Below are 21,779 nucleotides of genomic sequence, written 5' to 3'. Positions count from 1 at the left end.
TGGAATGATCAAACCAGAGTCTCATGGTAAAAGTAAATATTTCCTTTTCTTTATTGATGATTTTTCTAGAAACACATGGGTGTACTTTTTGAAGGAAAAATCAGAAGTATTTTAAATATTCAAGAGATTTAAGGCATGTGTGGAGAATGAAAGCAACCTTACAATCAAGGCCATGAGAATCGATCGAGGTGGTGAATTCACATCAAATGAGTTCAAACAATTTTGTGATGGAAAAGGCATCTGACGTCCGTTAACAGTCCCAAGGACACCGCAACAAAATGGCGTGGTGGAGAGGAAGAATCGGACAATCTTGAACATGGCAAGAAGCATGCTAAAGACAAAGAAGATGCTGAGGGAATTTTGGGCGGAGGTTATAGCTTATGCGGTTTATTTGACAAATCGAGCACCAACCAAAAGTGTGCTTGACAAGACACCTCAAGAAGCATGGAATGGAAGAAAGCCCGAGATTGGTCACTTCAAGGAGTTTGGGAGTATTACATATGCTCATGTGTCGAAAGAAAATAGGGCCAAACTCAAAGATCGAAGCGAGAAACTCATCTTCATCGGCTATGATGCAAGTTCAAAGAGTTATCGTCTTTACAATCCTTTGAATGGGAAGGTAATGATTAGTCGTGATGTTTTTTTTTTTTTTTATGAGGAAGCCTCTTGGGATTGGAATATACAAGAGGAGAAGTATGATTTCCTTCCATATTTTGAAGAAGATGATGAAAATGAGCCGACCAGGGATGAAATGGGCGAAGGTTTGCCCATTCCAGTGCCACCTCATTCGACATATCAATCATCATCTGAAGATTCATCCAGCGATTCGGAGAACAAAATTAGCCCAAGAGGAACTCGAAGTCTACGGGAACTTAATGAGGTAAATGAAAATCAAAATGACATAATTCTCTATTGTCTTTTTGGTGATTTTGAGCCTATTAGTTTCCAAGAAGCCATTGCAAACAAGAAATGGAAGAATGCAATGGATGAAGAAATTTGAGTGATAGAGAAAAATGACACATGGGAGTTGACCAAGCTTCCAAAAGGGCACAAACCGATCGAAGTGAAGTGGGTATACAAGACAAAGAGAAAAGTCAATGGCGATGTTGAGAGGACAAGACGAGACTAGTGATGAAAGGGTATAGCCAACAACATGGCATCGATTACGATGAGGTATTTGCCCCTGTTGTTTGCCTTGAAACTATTTGTTTGATTATTGATTTGGTAGCCCACAATCATTAGAAGATACATCAAATGGATGTCAAATCGGCATTCTTGAATAGAATTCTTGAGGAAGAGGTCTACCTGGAATATCCATTGGGTTGTGAAGTCAAGGGTGAAGAAGATAAAGTGCTTCGATTGAAGAAGGCACTTTATGGTTTAAAACAAGCACCAAGAGCATGGAATTCGAAGATTGACAAGTACTTTCAAGAGAAGAAGTATATGAAGTGTCCTTATGAGCATGCCCTCTACATCAAAATGCAAGGTGAAAGTATACTAATCATTTGTTTATTTGTTGATGATTTAGTATTTACTGGAAACAATCCTAGCATGTTTGATGAGTTCAAAAGAGAGATGGAAAAGGAGCTTGAAATGACGGACATTGGTCTCATGAGTTACTATCTTGGGATCAAGGTCAAACAAAGTGAAGATGAGATTTTTATATCCCAAGAGGGCTATGCTAAAGAAGTGCTCAAGAAGTTCAATATGAATGATGCTAATCTAGTTAGAACACCGATGGAATATGGAGTCAAAAACAGAAAGCAAGATGGAGGAGAGAAGGTAAATTCTACATATTTCAAAAGCTTGGTTGGAAGTTTGAGATACTTGACATGTACAAGATCAGATATTCTTTATTCAGTTGGAATTATTAGTATAAACGTAATATTGGACTAGAGGGGTGCAACCATACATACCCTGCTAGTCCCTAGCGTAAACATAACGTAAGATTTGGCCTGGAGGGGTGCAACCATACATGCCCTGCCAACCTTGGAAGCATAAATTTCTCCGCCCTGATAGGAAGATGAAGACTTAAGCGAAAACTAACCCATCTGATGATTAGCAGTTATGTAGTCAGTAGGGCTAGAGTCGCATCCAACATCAACCATTAACATAAACGTAAAATTAGACTGGAAGCATAACTTACACCTAATTAAAACTTGATTTTAACGTAATCGTGAACAAACATAATGCATGGGGTCCCTTGTAGAGAAACATGTTCTAAACATGTAATGCAATTTAACAATTAACATAATCATGCAACATAATAAAGGTACACTACCAAGAACATTTAAAGAGGGGGTGAAATAAACTACTTACTGTGATGTAGTTATTCCTTATTATTCTTTATGATTTGATCAGTAGAGATTTCCCTTTTTAAACTAGAAGAAAATTTGGGCATAAATTTTGGCAGCACCTTACTCGAGCTTTTCTCTTTTAACCTCATAGAACTTCCTCACTCACACTTACTCTTTCACATGATTCTTTGCTACTGAGATTTGTTTGAGAATGGGTTAAATCTTCAGGCAAAAGGTCCTATTTATAGTAGTTTTCAGCTCTTCTCAGTGTGAAAAATCATCGTACAAGTGGCTTCTTTAAAATTACTTAGGATTTAAAGATTCCTCTCAAAAACACACTTAATCTTGGCTAACGTTTGCCCTTACGTCATCATTCTTTGTTTGTATTCAATTTTAGGTTTTTCTATGTATAATCTATAAGATCGTGGCCAAATTCAATGCATAATTCGTGCTTCTGTCCAAATCTCGCTCACTCTGCTCTCAGAATCTAGCTCTCTCCAGTTTTCTCGCTAGGAATTCGCTTTGTCCACTCTTGCTTTGTTCAAATCTCGCTCCGTCCAAATTTCGCTCTCCCTGTTCTTAGAATCTCAATCTCTCCAGCTTTCTCATTAGGAATCTCGCTCTCTCCAGCTTTCTTGCTGGGAATCCCGCTCTCTCCACTCTCGCTCTCAAATTTTCTCTTCCGTCTCGCTCTCTCCAGCTTTCTCGCTAGAATTCTCGCTCTCTCCGATTTTCCTTCAATCTCGCTCTTTCCAGGGATCTTGCTCTCTCTACTCTCGCCAGCCTCAATCTCGCTAGCATCGCTCGCTGGGGTTTCTCGCTCTCCAATTCTCTCTTCGATCGCGCATCTCTCTTCTAAGAATCTCGCTCTCTCCAGTTTTCTCGCTAGTGTGGCTCTCGCTCTCTCCCACTTTCTCGCTGCAAATCTCGCTTTCTCTAATTTTCTCTTCAATCTTGCTCTCTCCAGCTTTCTTGCTACAATTCTCGCTCTCTCTAATTTTCCTTCAATCTCGCTCTCTCCAGGAATCTCGTTCTCTCCACTCTCGCTTTCTCCAATTTTCTCTTATTTATTTATCATTAAATTAGAGTCTCGCTCTTTCCACCTTCATTCTTTCCAATTTTCTTTTATTTTTATTTTTATTTATTTATTATTATTATTATTATTTTTATTATTATTATTATTATTATTATTATTTTAATTGTTTCTCTGCTTCATAAATTAAGGTTAGGGTATTTATATTTATCATCCAATAAATTTCAACATTTAATTTCCTGTAGTGCATGCGTACAAATCTGGGTTGTTACATCGAGCCATTATGAAAATTACCAATGTCCTCTATTTTTCCCTTCTCCTTAATTTGTTTTCTTGATTATTTTCAGAAAATTGTCTACTTAGTAATTTCTTTGATCCGGTGTGATGAATATTGATTATTTATTTGTTTAATTTAGATTGAACTAGTTTAGTTTAAATTTAATTAAACTTTTATAAAGCAACCTCATTCACCCTCACTCTAATGTCGCTATATTGATCCTATATAATCTAAGTCCCACTCTGTTGACCCAAAACTGAAATGAAACATAATACATTATGTGAAATGCCTTGAATTTGTTATCTAACTAGCATTCAAAATGACCAAGGGAATTGTTGTCTAGTCAGCGAGTTGGGATCCAAATGTGACACCCAGGTGGGGGTTCGGGGTCAACGCCCCTGAAACCTAAGTTGTATATATATTTATCTTATTTACGATTTTGACCCTAGAATTTAGTGGAGTGGGCTATATATAATTTGTAGAAAGATTCTCCCTTCTTCATTTTCCTTATTTTCTCTCACTACATTGCCTAAAGAGAGAGGATGATCGAGTTCAAATCGGTGTGGGTTGAAGAATTTTGGTCATATTTTCTCACTTTTTTGTAATCTTGTCTTATCCATATGGTGAAGAAATTTAAAAAACTTGATGGATTTTGAGTTGAAATCTTCTTGGTTTAATTCTCAATTAATCAAGCAAGTTTTCACAAATTCTCTTATGGCTATGCTTCATTCTCCTCTCTGTTTTTTTTTTTGGTCGAAACATATTTTTCAAAATTCTGGGACTAAATTGGTTAAATTGAACTTTTAAGGACCATATGCACCAATTTCTAAAAATTCAGAGACTAAAAAAATAATTTTATAATTTCAATAGGAAGAGTCTTGAATTAAATCACTTAACAAATCGAAACAAAAATCTATGTTCAAAACATTAGAGTTCCACAACACAAAATCACTATGACGAATTAGAACCCTCGCAAAATATCCTATAAAAAAACTACAAAGAAAGGAAAAGGACACTTCCTAACACGTGCCACATTCATTCCTATTGTCTTCTTCAGCTGGTCTCAATATGTGTCCCTCTAGATTCTTTTAATAGGTAGAAAGTTATAAGAGATTTTTCTCTCCAATTAGTCTTTCCTTGAAATGAAATGCATGATTCTTTTAATAGGGAAGGATATATCCCCAATCCCAATATACTTAGGACTCTTAAAATGTCTTAAGCCCCGTTTTGTACCCATTCATTCCTATTTATTTCAATTTCTTACAATTATTTGTATATTTATTAAGTAGAAGGTAAATTTTTAGCTAGATTCCAAAACAAAACAAGTTTTTAAAAACTTCTTTTTTTATTTTTTTAAAAAAATGATGGGTCTTTGAAAATATTGATAAAAATTAGACAACAAAATATGAAATTTAGAGGTGATGTGAGTGTTTATAGGATTAATTTTTTTTAAAAAAAATCAATATGATTACTAAACAGGATCTTAAAAATCCTTTTTAGACTTGGGTTATCTTCCTCGTTCAAATTAGGAGATCATATAAGATCAAATGAGCCAAAATTTTTGTAGTGGCAAGATTTTGCTTTTCATTAAACTTCGTAGTATGCGAAGTTGTCGTCTCGAGTTTTTGACTGCTGCAACAAAGGTTGGGGTGTTTCGACGCTCCTTTCCAACGTTGCAAGGCTCCATTGTTTCTCTTAATAATCACAACTATTCATTTATGTTTATTAATCCTCAAAATGCTCCAATTTATCCATAAACTTAAGCTGAAGTATGCCATTCTCTTAAGCTTTCATATCATTCAAAGATTACTGCCGGAGAATAATTGGTTTGGCTTCAATTTAAAACCAATATGATAATCTTGTCCATGCTTTATGAGATGTTTTAATAAACAACAGTCTGTCATTGTTTTAATAAACCACAGTCTGTCATTGTTTTAATAAACACTGTCCAAGTCAATTGCTTCGATACTCTATTTCCTTATAACTAATCAAACAAAATTCAAATAGCCATGCTTCAATCGACAAAATTGTAAAGACCGTGTAAAAAAAAAAAATGCATTAGGAGATTTCTCTTTTATCAAATCCAAGTTTCAATCCTAGGAGCTATGGGTTATGGGCCACCACGCTTCCACTGCAGTGAAATGCAAGTTACTTTATCATTTACTTATCTAATAAACTTAAACTTCCAATTTGCGTTCTTTCTTTTTCTATTTTGGAAAAAACTTTATGACAAGTTTTTCTTTTTTAAAAAATTATTAGGGTGTACGGGAGTCGTGTTGCGTTGGGGTTGACATTTTTTGGACAAACATTGGTTGTTTTGTCTACCTAAATGCATCGAATGGTTTGTACAACCCAATCCAACCAAACTCTTATATATTTGGATATTTGCTAATAATTACAACATTTCTAAACAATTGCAAGTATAGCAAAATTTATGATCCGAAGAGTATAAATCCTGACAACAATTCTTTGTATTTTCAACATATCCAAATTTTTTAATTTCATATCTTAAATATATAAATTATACTAAAAAAAGATAAAACATTAACAAATATAGTATTTCATGTTATAAACTCACAATAATTTTGTTAAATTAAAATATAGAATATATTATTTATTATATGATATCACAAAATAATAGTTATACTAGATTTTTTAACATAAAACTATTTCATAAATTAATTAGTAATAGTTTATATTTAACATATTTAGTGAATAATTATAATAAGTCTTGTGATTTATGAATATAATCAAACACATTTTGAAAAATTGTTTAAATTGGAATTAAAATTTTAATTATGCTACCAAACACATATCTGAAAACATAAAATACAACTATATATTCTTTGTTTTCAAACAGTCTACCATACACGATCAAAGTGATTTTTTTTTTTTTTTTTTTTAACAACCACTTCACGTGAATGAGTAGAAAAGAAGGCTAAGAAGAGTAGTGATGAGACGTGGGTTGATGGAATTATCCCTCCTTGAATTAAAAATAACTATGGGTTGAGCTTATATAACTTAATTAAATAAACATATACATATATTAGTACTTCGGTTTGGTTAAGTTTATTTGAGATTTTTGTTATAGTGAATTGAGAATCGAACAAAATTTTTTGGTTTTCTTTACTTAATTAATCGAGAAGCCATTTATTTTGATGCAAGTCAGACGAAACCAATCGTTTTTGTCTGGTTAGTCAGTTCAAATTAATTTTTGAACACTCCTAGCTAGCGGAGCACAAGACGTGTGGGAGATCGTGGAGAAATGTTTCCAAGAAGTAGAAGTTGGAGCCGATCAAGCGCAAAGAGATGCGTTAAAGGAGACAAGAAAGAAGGACAAGAAGGCCCTTTATATCTTGTATCAATTGGTGGACGAAGATACGTTTGAGACCATCGCCAATGCGGAGACGTCAAAGGTGGTATGGGACAAGCTCCAATAGACTCATAGAGTAGCTGATCGTGTGAAAAAGTTACGGTTGCAAACCTTACGTGGTGAGTTTAAATATTTACAAATGAAGGAGACAGAGGTGATAGCAGAATATCACACAAAAGTAATGGTTGTCGTCAACTAATTGAGACGGAATGGTGAAGAAATCACCGATGTTCGTGTCATGGAGAAGGTTCTATGAAGCCTAAATACAAAGTTCGAGATTATCGCCATGGAGATCAAGGAGATACAGGATCTCGAGAACATGACAGTTGAACAATTTATAGGCTCGTTACAAGCCTATGAGGAGAAAAAGAAAAGGAGGATGGAGGAAACAGAGACCATTGAACAACTTCTCCAACTCAAAATGAAGGAGGAGAATAGTCGTGGACGTGGAAGAGGTTGTGGTGGTCGAGGCCATGGTGGAAGAGGTAAAGCCAACACCGATATTTCTCAAAACTCATCTGAATCCTCAAGAGGAAGAGGAGGTCAAGGTCATGGAAGATGTGGTAGAAGGTCCGGGACAGATAAATCTCAGGTAAAATATTATAATTGTAACAAATATGGACATTATGCGAATGAGTGTTACTCATCTCAAACATAGTCGATTGATCGAAAGCATCAGAACCGATCAACCGCTAATACATCAAAAGCCCATCAAGGGCAATCCAATTATGAAGAGGAGAATGGAACCTTATTTATGGTTTCAAAGGGAGAAGAAGAGTGTAAACCCAAGACTTTTCTTGGATTATTTGTTCTTGTCACACATTGTAGGATGTTGGATTTAAGTTATTGTTGTTCCATTGTTGAAGAACATGGCAAAGCTTTTGATTGAAGTTGTCTTTAATAATTTTGGAATTTATAAATAAAGAAAATAAAAAGAAATGGAATAAAGAAAAATAAAATAAAATAAAATAAAAGGAAAAGGAAAAAAAAAGAAAATGAAAGAAATTGTAAACCCATTCGGTGGTTAGGGTTTAAAGTGAGAACCCACTCATTTCAGCCCATTTCTCCATCAGTTCCCATTATATTTTCAGAGAATTTCGAGAGAGAGAGTGAAAGAAGAGTGAGAAGAAGTTGCTGCAGGTTGGAGGTTGAAGAAGGGAGGAAAAGCTCATGCAAGTGCAACCATGGAAGAATTTGGGTTCAACCTATCTATCTCTGGTTTTTAAGTTGGTTTGAGCTACACAAGAAGAACTAGAGGTGAGACCTAACTTTCTTGAAAGTAAAATCTATTTTCTAACAAATTTCATGAAGGAAGCTTGAGCTAAATATGATGTTAAGTTAATGGTTTTTGAAAAGGAAAACAGAGCATAGAATTTTCGTGCAAATCAGAAGGATCTCTGCTTTTCTCATGTTTTTCGAACATTTTGGGGTGTAAAAGTTGGATTAGAAGCTCAATTGAGTATGGTTGAAAATATTATTCAATTTTCTATAACTTTTATGAAGAATTCATAAGCCAAAAATGACTAGAAGTAGGTTTAATTTCAAGAGAAAAGTAGAGGGTAGCAGAAAAGTACGAATCTGTATTCTCTATATTCGAGGGATTTCTAGACAAATCCGTTGGGAATCTCATTTTTATTCTTTCAGGTAAGTTGTAGAGGGTTCCAAAATGAATAGTTTGATATATAGTACATTAATTTTGGTCAGGTATTGAGGAAGTTATGAGTGTTGGAAATTAGAATATTGAATCTAGAAAATCTGGAAAGAAAATGTGAAGTGTGATTTTATTTCTAGAATTTAGAATTCATGAGCATGGAAAGACAAGACGATTTATAGTTCTGATGCTCGGTTTCGGTTGTTTGACAGGCCAAGAGGAAATAGGCCGAGTCTACAGACTAGGGAACTAGCCAAGACTGTGAGTGACAAAACAAATTTCAAAAATGATTTCTAAACTGTAATTTATGCTTAAATGGTTTACATGCTTGAATATGAACTTATGAATGATACATGATTTCTATGAATGGCTTCAAGCATAAGTTTTAAACTTAGATTTTCTAATGAGGTTTATATACGAGCACGTGATTATTGACTTCCTGAAAAGTAGTTGAAACGATACCATTTAAGGTAAAATATGTATTAGCGAGTACTGTTTAAAGATTTTCAGTTTTTCACCAGCAAGCGGAGTAAGCTTGAGTTTGACAAAAGATAAAGATAAGCAAGCATGTTTTAATGTTTACATGTGGTTTTCTGAGACTTTTATTGACTACATGACTGAGATATTGAGCCCGAGGCTATATGGTATCGTGTGCACACAGGTTATATTCCGTTGTTGACGTTGAGTGTACTCCATGACAACGATGCTATCGGGAGTGCTGGGCGGGCCCCACTACATAATTGAGCTAGTAAACGTTGGTTGTACTGGGCGTGCCCTACACAACGTTGATTTTTCATGTTAGTTAAAATGTTTTATATACTTGATATACCTTGCTAGATTTTAATGACATACTTGCGGAACATTTGAGAAAGCATGTAGCGTTACACGTTTATGTTTAACGCTTTGATTGAACAGATTTATACGTTTAAAGGTTTATCACGTGTTCTGATTTGCGGATTTACAGTTTTAAATTTAGACACTCACTGGGCTTCGTAGCTCATTCTTTCAAAATGTTTTCCCACTTTTCAGGTAGAGATCGAGCTCCCGATGCCTGATAACTGTCAAAGTCTGTTTTCTCCTAAAAGCTTCCAGATCAAGCTTCATACGTGGGTAGAGTTGTACATTGTGTCTGTTTATATTGTAAATGTCTTTGTAAGAACTAGATAGTTTATGGTTGTGTAAGCACTAGATGTCGTGGCTGTGTAAACCCCAATTGGATATGTTTTTGGTTGTGATATCTCTATCAAGTTATTTTCCAAACCGGGTTATGTCAAGACTGCACTTCATGTGTGTCTGAAGGTTTTCAGGGATTCCGCTGTGTTGTGTTACATGTAAAGTATTTTATATCTAAGATTAGTATGTTTATCAGGTTCAACGATTCAGCAGGGTCAATAGGTATCGTTAGAGGAGGACGATGTCTATTGGCTTCACACCATCTCCCTGACTAAGCTAGCAAGTAGTATGGGAGAGGGTGTGACAAAGAAAGTCAAGATAGTATGTGGTATCTTGACACAGGAGCCTTGAATCACATGTGTGGAAAAAGCGAGATGTTTGTGGAGTTGAACGAGATGGAGAAAGGTAATATTGCCTTTGGAGACAATTCTTTGGCCGCCATCAAAGGAATCGGTAAAATTCTCATTCGGTTAAAAAATGGAGAAAATCAATATATCACAAATGCTTATTACATTCCCAATGTAAAAATAATATATTGGAAGTCTAGAAGATTTGTCGAAGAAGAAGATGGTGCGAGGTTTACCACACATTCACAAGCCAAACCAAGTGTGTGAGGGTGTTTGCTTGGCAAACATCATCGAAGTAGTTTTCCGAAGGAGTCTATGACAGGAGCAAAGAAGCCTCTAGAACTCATCCATGCCGATGTGTGTAGAATGATCAAACCAGAGTCTCATGGTAAAAGTAAATATTTCCTTCTCTTTATTGATGATTTTTCTAGAAAAACATGGATGTACTTTTTGAAGGAAAAATCAGAAGTATTTGAAATCTTCAAGAGATTTAAGGCACGTATTGAGAATGAAAGCAACCTTACAATCAAGGCCATGAGAACCGATCGAGGTGGTGAACTCACATCAAATGAGTTCAAACAATTTCGTGATGAAAAAGGCATCCGACGTCCGTTAATAGTCCCAAGGACACCGCAACAAAATGGTGTGTTGGATAGGAAGAATCGGACAATCTTGAACATGGCAAGAAACATGCTAAAGACAAAGAAGATGCCGAGGGAATTTTGGGCGGAGGCTGTAGCTTGTGCGGTTTATTTGACAAATCGAGCAACAACCAAAAGTGTTCTTGACAAGACGCCTCAAAAAGCATGGAATAGAAGAAAGCCCGGGATTGGTCACTTCAACGTGTTTGGGAGTGTTGCATAATCTCATGTGACGGAAGAAAAAAGGACCAAGCTCGATGATCGAAGCGAGAAGCTCATCTTCATTGGCTATGATGCAAGTTCAAAGGGTTATCGTCTTTACATTCCTTTAAATGGGAAGGTAATTATTAGTCGTGATGTTATTTTTGATGAGGAAGCCTCTTTGGATTGGAATATACAAAAGGAGGAGTATGATTTCCTTCCATATTTTGAAGAAGACGATGAAAATGAGTCGACCAGGGATGAAATGGGTGAAGGTTTGCCCATTCTAGTGCCACCTCATTTGACCGATCGATCATCATCTGAAGGTACATTCAGTGATTCGGAGAACGAAATTGGCTCAAGAGGAACTCGAAGTTTATGGGAACTTAATGAGGTAAATGAAAATCAAAATGACATAATTCTCTATTGTCTTTTTGGTGATTGTGAGCCTATTAGTTTCCAAGAAACCATTTCAAGCAAGAAATGGAAGAATGCGATGGATAAAGAAATTCGAGCGATAGAGAAAAATGACACATGGGAGTTGACCAAGCTTCCAAAAGGGCACAAACACATCGTAGTGAAGTGGATATACAAGACAAAGAGAAAAGTCAATGGCGATGTTGGAAGGCACAAGGCGAGACTAGTGGTGAAAGGGTATAGCCAACGACATGGCATCGATTATGATGACGTATTTTCCCCTGTTGTTCGCCTTGAAACTATTTGTTTGATTATTGCTATAGCAGCCCATAATCATTGGAAGATCATCAAATCGATGTCAAATCGACATTCTTGAATGGAATTCTTGAGGAATAGGTCTATGTTGAATAACCATTGGGTTATGAAGTCAAGGGTGAACAAGATAAAGTGTTTCGATTGAAGAAGACACTTTATGGTTTAAAGTAAGCACCAAGAGCATGGAATTCAAAGATTGGCAAGTACTTTCAAGAGAAGAAGTATATGAAATGTCCTTATGAGCATGCCCTTTACATCAAAATTCAAGGTGAAAGCATACTAATCATTTGTTTATATGTTGATGATTTCGTATTTACCAGAAACAATCCTAGCATGTTTGATGAGTTCAAAAGAGAGATGGCGAAGTAGTTTGAAATGACGGACATTGGTCTCATGAGTTTCTATCTTGGGATCGAGGTCAAATAAGGTGAAGATGGGATTTTTATATCCAAAGAGGGCTATGCTAAAGAAGTGCTCAAGAAATTCAATATGAATGATGCTAATCCAGTTGGAACATCGACGGAATGTGGAGTCAAAATCACAAAGCAAGATGAAGGAGAGAAGGTAAATTCTACATATTTCAAAAGCATGGTTGGAAGTTTGAGATACTTGACATGTACAAGTCTAGATATTCTTTATTCGATTGAAATTATTAGTCGATTTATGGAGGAACCGACAACAACACATTACAAAATTGCAAAAAGGATACTTCGCTACATCAAAGGGACGAATGGGTATGCTCTTTCCTATGTCTCTTCTGACAATTTTGATATTGTTGGTTATTGTGATAGTGATTGGAGTAGTGATTTGGATGATCGAAAGAGCACTACGGGGTTTGTGTTTTTTATTGGTGAAACGGTGTTCACATGGATGTCAAAAAACCAACCCTTATTCACATTATCAACATGCGAGGCAGAGTACGTCGCAGCAACTTCATATGTATGTCATGCAATTTGGCTAAGAAACTTAGTGAATGAGTTGAAGTTTCAAATGAAAGGTTCAATGGAGATTTTTGTTGACAACAAATCGGCCATTGTCTTAACAAAAAATCCGGTATTTCATGGGAGGAGAAAGCATATTGATACCCGATTTCACTACATTCGGGATTGCATTATGAGGAAAGAAGTGGAACTCAAATATATCAAGTCATAAGACCAAGCGGCGGACATTTTCACAAAGCCCATCAAGTTGGAGACTTTCATCAAAATTAGGAGTTTACTTGGCGTAATAAATCAAGTTTAAGAGGAGGTGTTGAAAAGTTTGTCATTATTAAACTTTATTTGTGGCATTTATTGTGACTTTTGGGTTTTGTGACTTTTAGTTTTTTTAAACCAATAGTGATTTCTGAGAGGAGTTATGTGAGTTATGAGCATTTGATGACATTTATATCTTTAAACCATTGACATTCCTATGGTTATGTTTGTAAGCCTATATAAAGGCATGCTTAGTTGAATGGAAAATATAACTCTCATTTTTCATATTTGTCCTCCACATTTTTTTCTAACATCCTGCTTAAAGGTTTTTTTCCTGGTGCTTCTTCACAAGTAACCTAAGTTTATTCTGTTTGTTTTTTGTTTTGTTAACTGATTCGATCTTATAGTGTTTTCATTTATGTTTTTAGTCTTTTGCCTATAGGAGCCTTTACATTGTACATAGGAGGAAAACCAGATGATGTTTGTTGGTTTCACTCATGCTAAGCTAATAAAAACTAAAATGAAAAAGGCATGCAAACACATGCACAGAGATGAAAAAGATTTGGTCTTGAAATTTATTAACAGTATGATGTAATGAACATCTCTGCATATGAGTTCAATATATTTTGCTCATAACTAGAAAAATTCTACGTGATATTTTTCCATAACATCCATAGTTTTCCCATGCTTGAGCACACTAGGGAAAGTGAGTAAGCTTAGGAACCTTACTAGACATGTTGCTCGTTGTTGGATACGTTTCATCATCACTGTAGGTAATTTTGATAGGCTTTTTCTTTGTCAGAAAAGAAACGAAATGAAAAAGAACAAACTAGCATAGTGTTCTTTTTGCTACATGGGTGCTTAAGAAAATTGTTTACCAATTTTATAGAAGCATGATAGCTCCCTAAATGAGCTATCTTAGTGCCTCTAATCTTGCCCGTCTATGATGTTTAATGTGCTTAGATGAATCATTCTAAAGCATTACAGATCAATTAGTGTTAATTTGAAGCAATTAGAAGCTAGATAGAGTAACCGAGTTTCAAAGAGTGAAGAAACGTAAAAAATGCCCCCAGGGAGGCCTGCATTGCGATGCTACACGACACTAAAGATAAGAAGCTCAAATCAAGGCAGCATTGTCGTGTCGTGATGGCATCGAAAATATACTTTACTTGCTCCGCTTAATTTAAAATTGTTCTTATATTTTACGTGTTTATTTGGTAATTTTATAGGTTTCGAGCATTTAGAAGATAGAGTCATGCGCTAGTGACGAAATGAAGCTAAAACGAGGCCAAAATGAAGCTTAATAGCATAAACTGGAAACAAAATGCGAAATTAAATGATTTTAGTAGTAGTAATATGGGTCGAACGCAGAGAACGAATAATTTCCAAATTAAATGATTTACAATTCTAGGTAACTGAAGGGTAAGGGGGTTTTGAGAATGATTGATTGCTAGAAATTTTAAATTGCATAAAATAAGTGCAACAAAATAAAGGTTTGAGAAAAATATATGAAGAAACCCTAGCTTGGATTGTAACGGAATTTTCCCTGTTAAATATTCTTGATCATTGAATTCTAATTACTAGAATTAAGTATTTGCTTACACCTACCGAACTAATTGAAGAAACCAATTAATCGTCTTAAACAACTAATTAGTCCAAATTGTATTGTTGAAAAGCATGTGAATACAAGTTCATCCTCATCTCATTAAGATCTTGGAAAACACTAGGGTGAATATTCAATTTCAAGTGCTTAATTAAATATTCGTTCGATTCAATTATAGGTTGGTTAGAACAATACTTATCGTATTCGATTCAAAAGCTACCGAACCTATCTATTCTTAGTAATCAATAGAAGATTATGTGTCACGTATCAAATGTTAATCAAAAGGATCAACCATAGAATCCACAGGCGACTGATAATATAATCATAATCTATTAAAACATAATTGAATCCAACAAACACAATAACATTCGGTTCAAAAACTCATAAGTACGAGAAACTAGAGAAAAATTCCTAAAACCCAAGCTAGATAGAGATACCTTAGCCCATAATTGTCATGATGGACATTGAGGAATAGTTGTGTCACATGAACATACCAAAAAGTAGAAGAAAATAGAGAGAAATCGTGTTGCAATCAACTAGCATCGGAGAGGTCTAACCCTAGGCGGCAGAATAGACTTTATAATAATCAAGATAGCATCATGGCACTGACAGACATTGGCGTAGATGATACATCAGAGCACCTCTGTGCCACGACGCTATGTACTTTTCATGCAAATTGGGCCTTCTATCTTTTAAGTTCCAAGCATGGCGCCATAGGGTCCACGACAACGTGCAAGCAACGCAAAAACTTGTAAATTTTTCATTCTCTTTTATGGTTGATGCAATTAAGCTTCATTTTGGTCCATTTTAATTTCTTTTTAATCATTAATGTCTGACTCTACCTCCTAAATGCTTGAAATCTATAAAATTACTAAATGAACACTTAAAATATAAGAATAGTTCCAAATAAGTGGAGCAAGATAACAAATTTTCTGTGCTATCAAACACCACAACTTAATTCCCGATCTTTCTCAAGCAAGGTAGAATAAAAGTACACAATCACACAAGAATATGGTCACAAATTGTATGGTTTGTAACTCAAGTCTCAACAGTTTCCTAGAGTATAACTTGCAATCAACAATTAAATCAAATCATAATCAATCAAGATAGGAAAATTTAAAATTAGTTGTAGACCTACTCATACATGAGTAAGTTCAAATCCCTTTTAATTAAGTCCCAATATCTAGGAACAATTTTAAATGGCTCTCACTTTGTTTTCCTCCTACATTGACTCAAGCACTAATTATTAAGCATCGATACAACCAAGATTGCATCATGTGAACTAGGGTACTTGAAATTCAATTCTATGGATCACTAAACGTGGGGTATTACCTTTCACGCATCTCTGTAAGAAACTATACCCACTCTTTTTTCGCGAGTGTCCTAACTAATCATAGTAAAGGAATATCATTACAAGTTAAAATTTTGTTTTTCATGATATTATCTATTCAGTGCAACATTTTATCTGCAAACTTTTAAGCAGGCATATAAATCATTTTTTCCCTTAATATTACATTACGATCTATCATGCAAGAATTCTCTAATAAGTGGGGCCATTCGGAGAGACAACAAGGATACAATCTATCACACCCCCTCCCAAATTACCCTTATATTCTGGAAGAGGATATGACCGTGGTAGTAACTAGCCCTACTGCCAGCACTCACCACCAAAGCCTTCTAATTTAAATACCAACCTATTTGAAACATTAGTAATATACGCAAACAGCAAACCTCCTTTAAAGTTCTACAAAGATTCCATAAATACATGCATACAACCAAGACATTACATTTATAGAAAAATATTCACGGGTGACCCAAACATTCCTACAGAAGCCCTAATCCCCTCAAAACATGTGTACATAAACAGATCATCAAACTAAGTCTTTTAATAAGCCGAGTCTTTCGGTGCCAAGCAGCAGCAGGATCAACCTTGAGGAATGACGGCTACCTGAAAAGGAAAAACACAAAAATACTATGAGCTAAAAGCCCAATGAGTGACTATAGAATCGTAAAGCAAGAAGCATAGCGTCACTATAAACATGTAAATATACCAATGGGTAAACTCAAGCAATTGTCTCTAGATGTAGCTTTAAACCATTCTCAAACATAATTAAACATTATTATTCCCTAGTTGAGAACGAGCCTAAACGCTTTAGCTCTCAAACGTTTATTATCGGCCAAGAGACCCATACTTCGGTCTCTCATTCATAATTGCCTACGTGCACGTGGCCATACTAAGTACCATCATATATTAGGTACTTCTGCTCAGATACCGTCTCAAATTTTTCCTTTAGTATCGAGCTACTATGATACCTTCTCATATGTCCTTTGGTATCAAATTGGCCAGATACCTTCTCAAATGTCCTTTGGTATCAAATTCGCCAGGTACCTTCTCAAATGTCCTACGGTACCAAATTGGTTAGATACCTTCTCAAACGTCCTTCGGTATCAAATGTATATTTTGTAACATCAAATTATGTTCCGTTGCCTAGTATTTACACACGAACTCATTCTCTCGTAGCCTTCCCCTTGGAAGCATATATCAAAAGCAGAAACATAGCTTTTGTAATGGTTACACGACATACCTTGGCCTGTGTTACACACATACAAGCCAGGAAACATGCGTTAAGTTATTCTCCAATCATTTGTTGCTTGAGGAAGTATAAATTCATCATTAATGTCACTGTGCTTTACTTGATCATATATGCATGAGTATTGGAAACCTTAAGTTTACTTAGTCACTCACCGTTCGTCAGGCGTTTATACGCTTCCCCTAGCTCTTCTTGGCCTGAAAAGATATAATTCCTGATTAAACTACTTAGAATTCCTAGTAAAATACCTCAAATGATTTATTTATTAAAGGAACTTCCATCAACACAGACAGCCTTACTAGCGAGATCCCTATGAGCGAGACCCCCCCCCCCTATGAGCGAGATCCTCATGGACGACATCAGCGAGATCACCTAGAGCGAGATCAGCAAGATCCCTTAGAGCGAGATCAGCGATATCCCGTAGAACAAGATCAGCGAGATCCCCTAGAGGGAGATCAGCAAGATCCTCTAGAGTGAGATCAAGCTTTTCCTGACAAATTTTCACCTTAGCGATACTCACCTTACCAGCGATACTCAACCTAATTCCTAGCAAGATTTCCCCCTAGAGCGTGATCCTCCTTACAAAATCAGCTAGATTTCCTTTATAAGCGAGATCCTCATGCCCACATCTCGCTATAATTCTCCACGATGAACATGCTTGCTTGTTCTTTACAAGAAGCTATCTGCTTATGCACCAATTCCCTGTTATAACTTCAAAAATTCACAACTAAAAATCCATACCTCTTTTCAAGAAACTTCCTTCTACAAACTTGTTTAGAATTGAGTTAACTTCCTTTCCTTAAAATTTGAGCCAAGAATTCCTTATAGCTTGGCTTGAAACTTTCAACCTTCACCTCGGCCCTGCTTAAATCCAAAATTCTGCCTTCTCTTTATTTTCTTCTCTCCTTGTTCTTCTCCTCCTGAAATCTTCCTCTGGTAAGACAATCGCACAACCTAGATTCTCTCACTTTTCGAATGGCACCAAATTCACTAAAATTTTTCATGTTAACTACCGAAACCAAGATTTTGAATTTCTTCTTCCAAAAACACTTCCCACCGCCTCCCAAGTTCAAGGATTAACCGCCACGTTACCCCTACCTAATATGTTTTTCCTTCCTTCCATCATATTTCCTATAAATAACCATGAATTACTACTTTAATAAAAATAAGAAAGAAAAGATATAATATAACATTCCGTTGGCTAAACATGCTTATCTAGGAACCTATAGTTCGAGGTTTACAATCATCCCCTGCTTATAAGAAATTTCGTCCTCGAAATTTACCTGAGAATTCCTTTCCATGGGGACAGCTGAAGAAATACCTGTTCTCTGACTTCAAATTCTTGTTCTCTTCTTCACTTATCAGCGTAGCTCGTCTGTCTATCGCGGGCCGCCTTAAGATTATCCCTGATAAGTTTCACATTCTCTGTTGTTTGTTGAACTAATTCTGGACCCATTAATTGTTATTCTCCAACTTCATTCCAGCATACTAGGGTCGTACAAGGTCGGCCGTACAATGCTTCATAGGGAGCCATTCCGATACTAGAATGGTAGCTATTGTTATAGGAAAATTCAATCAACGATAAGTGTGTATCCCAACTTCCTTTGAATTGTAGTACACAAGCTCTTATCATATCTTCCAATGTCTGTATAGTTCTTTCTGACTGTCCATCTGTTTGCGGATGAAACGCTGTACTGAAATGCAATTTAGTGCCCATAGAATCTGTAAACTAGGCCAAAATTTTGAGGTGAACCTCGAGTCCCGATCTGACACTATCGACACTGGGGCTCCATATTGACTGATTATCCTATCCACATAAATCTTAGCTAGACGGTCTAATGTAAAAGTAACTTTTACTGGTATGAACTTGGCCGTCTTAATTAGTCCATCGACTATTACCCAAATGCCATCAAATCCTGAGGGTGTCTTAGGCAATCCAAATAGAAAGTTCATTGTCACATGCTCCCACTTCCACTCAGGCACTAGAAGTGGATTGAGTAATCCTGCTGGTCTTTGTCTCTCAGGTTTTACTTGTTGACAGATTATACATCGATCCACATATTCTGCTATGTCTCTTTTCATCCCAGGCCACCAGTAAGATTTCTTCAAAACTCTATACATCTTGGTGCTACCTAGATGCATAGCATAAGCGGAACTATGTGCTTCCTCTAGAATGGCTTGTTTAAGCTGTAGCTTGTTAGGCACACACATTCTCCCCTCCTTTACTAGCACATTGTCTGCTCCTAGTTAAAAGTCACCCCTGATGCCCTTACTTACATCATCAGCAATCTTCTTAAGATCAGGGTCTTCCTACTGATCCTGCTTAAGGTTTTTTACTAAGGTAGGACTTATCTGGAAAGTAACTATCATTCCTCCTGACGATTCCACTGATAAGGAAATTATAGAATTCTTGAACTCCTGCACATACCTCTTATTAAACAAATATTGGCCTTGGGTCCCGAGGATTTCCTACTTAGTGCATCTGCAACAACATTAGCCTTACCAGGGTGGTACTCGGTGGAACAGTCGAAATCTTTAATCAATTCAATCCATCTTCGTTGTCTTAGATTCAACTCCTTTTGATCAAAGATATATTTTAAGCTTTTGTGATCTGTAAATATCCTGCAGCGCTCTCCAAATAGGTAATGTCTCCACAACTTCAGAGCTAAAACAACTACTGCAACTTCAGATAATGTGTGGGATAAATGCCCTCGTGTTTCTTAAGTTGACGAGTGGCATGTGCAATCACCTTCCCATCCTGCACCAACACACATCCCAATCCTTGTCGGGATGCGTCGTAATAAATCTCAAATTCCTTACCTGGAATAGGCAAGGTAAGCACTGGTGCTGATACTAGTTTCTGTTTCAACTCCTGGAAACTATGTTCACACTCCAACGACCATTCAAAACTCACGCCTTTCTTGGTCAGGTTCGTCAACGGAAGAGCTATCTTAGAGAAACCCTCCACAATCCTCCGATAATAACCTGCCAACCCTAGAAAATTGCCTATTTCTAAAATGGTTGTGGGTCATTCCCAATTAACTATTGCTTCCGTCTTCTGGGTATCTACACTAATGCTCTCGGCTGAAACAACATATCCAAGAAATACTACCTGATCTAACCAAAAATCGCATTTACTGAATTTAGCATACAACTGCCTATCTCGCAATATCTGCAATACTATCCTCAAGTGGGTAATACGATCCTCTCTACTACCAGAATACACCAATATATCATCCATGAATACTATCACGAACTGGTCCAAGTAGGGATGAAATATCCTGTTCATGAGATCCATGAATACCGCAGGGGCATTTGTTAATCCGAATGGCAGCACTAAGAACTCATAATGTCCATATTTCGTTCTAAATGCAGTTTAAGGAATATCGGCTTCCCTCACTTTCTGTTACCAACTTGTTACACCCCCTCCCAGATTACCCTTATATTCTGGAAAAAGATATGATCGTGGTAATAACTAGCCCTACTACCAGCACTCACCACCCAAGCCTTCTAATCTAAATACCAACCTGTTTGAAACATTAGTAATATACGCAAACAGCAAACCTCACTTAAAGTTCTACAAAGATTCCATAAATACATCCATACAGCCAAGACATTACATTTATAGAAAAATATTCACGAGTGACCTAAACATTCCTACAGAAGCACTAGTCCCTCTCAAAACATGTGTACATAAACAGATCATCAAACTAAGTCTTTTAATAAGCCGAGTCTTTCAGTGGCAAGCAGCAGTAGGATCAACCTTGAGGAAACTGACCGCTACCTAAAAAAGGAAAACACATAAATACTGTGAGCTAAAAGCCCAGTGAATGACTATAGAATCGTAAAGCAAGAAGCATAGCGTCACTATAAACATGTAAATATACCAATGAGTAAACTCAAGCAATTGTCTCTAGATGTAGCTTTAAACCATTCTCAGACATCATTAAACATTATTATTCCCTAGATGAGAACGAGCCTAAACGCTCTAGCTCCCAAACATTTATTACCGGCCAAGAGACCCATACTTCGATCTCTCATTCATAACTGCCTACATGTATTTGGCCATACTAAGTACCATCATATTTTAGGTACTTTTGCTCAGAGACCTTCTCAAATTTTTCCTTTAGTATCGAGCTACTATGATACCTTCTCATATGTCCTTTGGTATCAAATTGGCCAGATACCTTCTCAAATGTCCTTTGCTATCAAATTGGCCAGGTACCTTCTCAAATGTCCTACGGTACCAAATTGGTTAGATACCTTCTCAAACGTCCTTCGGTATCAAATGTGTATTTTGTAACATCAAATTAAGTTTCGTTGCCTAGTATTTACACACGAACTTATTCTCTCATAGCCTTCCCCTAGGAAGCATATATCAAAATCAGAAACATAGCTTTTGTAATCGTTACACGACATACCTTGGCCTGTGTTACACACATACAAGCCGGGAAACATGTGTTAAGTTATTCTCCAACCATTTGTTGCTCGAGGAAGTATAAATTCATCATTAAGTTCACTGTTCTTTACTTGATCATATAAGCATGAGTATTGGAAACCTTAAGTTTACTTAGTCACTCAATGTTTGTCAGGCTCTTAATGGTTTATACGCTTCCCCTAGCTCTTCTTGGCCTGAAAAGATATAATTCCTGATTAAACTACTTAGA

The 21,779-nt window shown here is 36.3% G+C and overlaps 1 protein-coding gene and 1 pseudogene across 1 annotated transcript; both read left to right on the top strand.

Moving 5' to 3' along the window:
* Positions 1–316: 316 nt before the first annotated feature.
* Positions 317–1,000, top strand: LOC150034931 (uncharacterized). Its single transcript, XM_090315181.1, has one exon. It carries the CDS (start codon positions 317–319, stop codon positions 998–1,000), a length of 684 nt encoding a protein of 227 aa, XP_090171307.1.
* An 11,214-nt stretch (positions 1,001–12,214) lies between these two features.
* LOC150034930 (secreted RxLR effector protein 161 pseudogene) lies at positions 12,215–12,877 on the top strand (annotated as a pseudogene).
* The last annotated feature ends 8,902 nt before the right edge of the window (positions 12,878–21,779 follow it).

Source organism: Benincasa hispida, chromosome 7 (genome assembly GCF_027475165.1).
Source record: "Benincasa hispida cultivar pf3 chromosome 7, pf3_genome.v1.1, whole genome shotgun sequence".
In the NCBI taxonomy this organism is placed as follows: Eukaryota; Viridiplantae; Streptophyta; class Magnoliopsida; order Cucurbitales; family Cucurbitaceae; genus Benincasa; species Benincasa hispida.
This window is presented reverse-complemented; position numbering and strand designations above follow the sequence as displayed.

Excerpts from the sequence above, each read along its gene's own strand:
- LOC150034931 (XM_090315181.1), top strand. The coding sequence starts at position 317 with ATGGCAAGAAGCATGCTAAAGACAAAGAAGATGCTGAGGGAATTTTGG.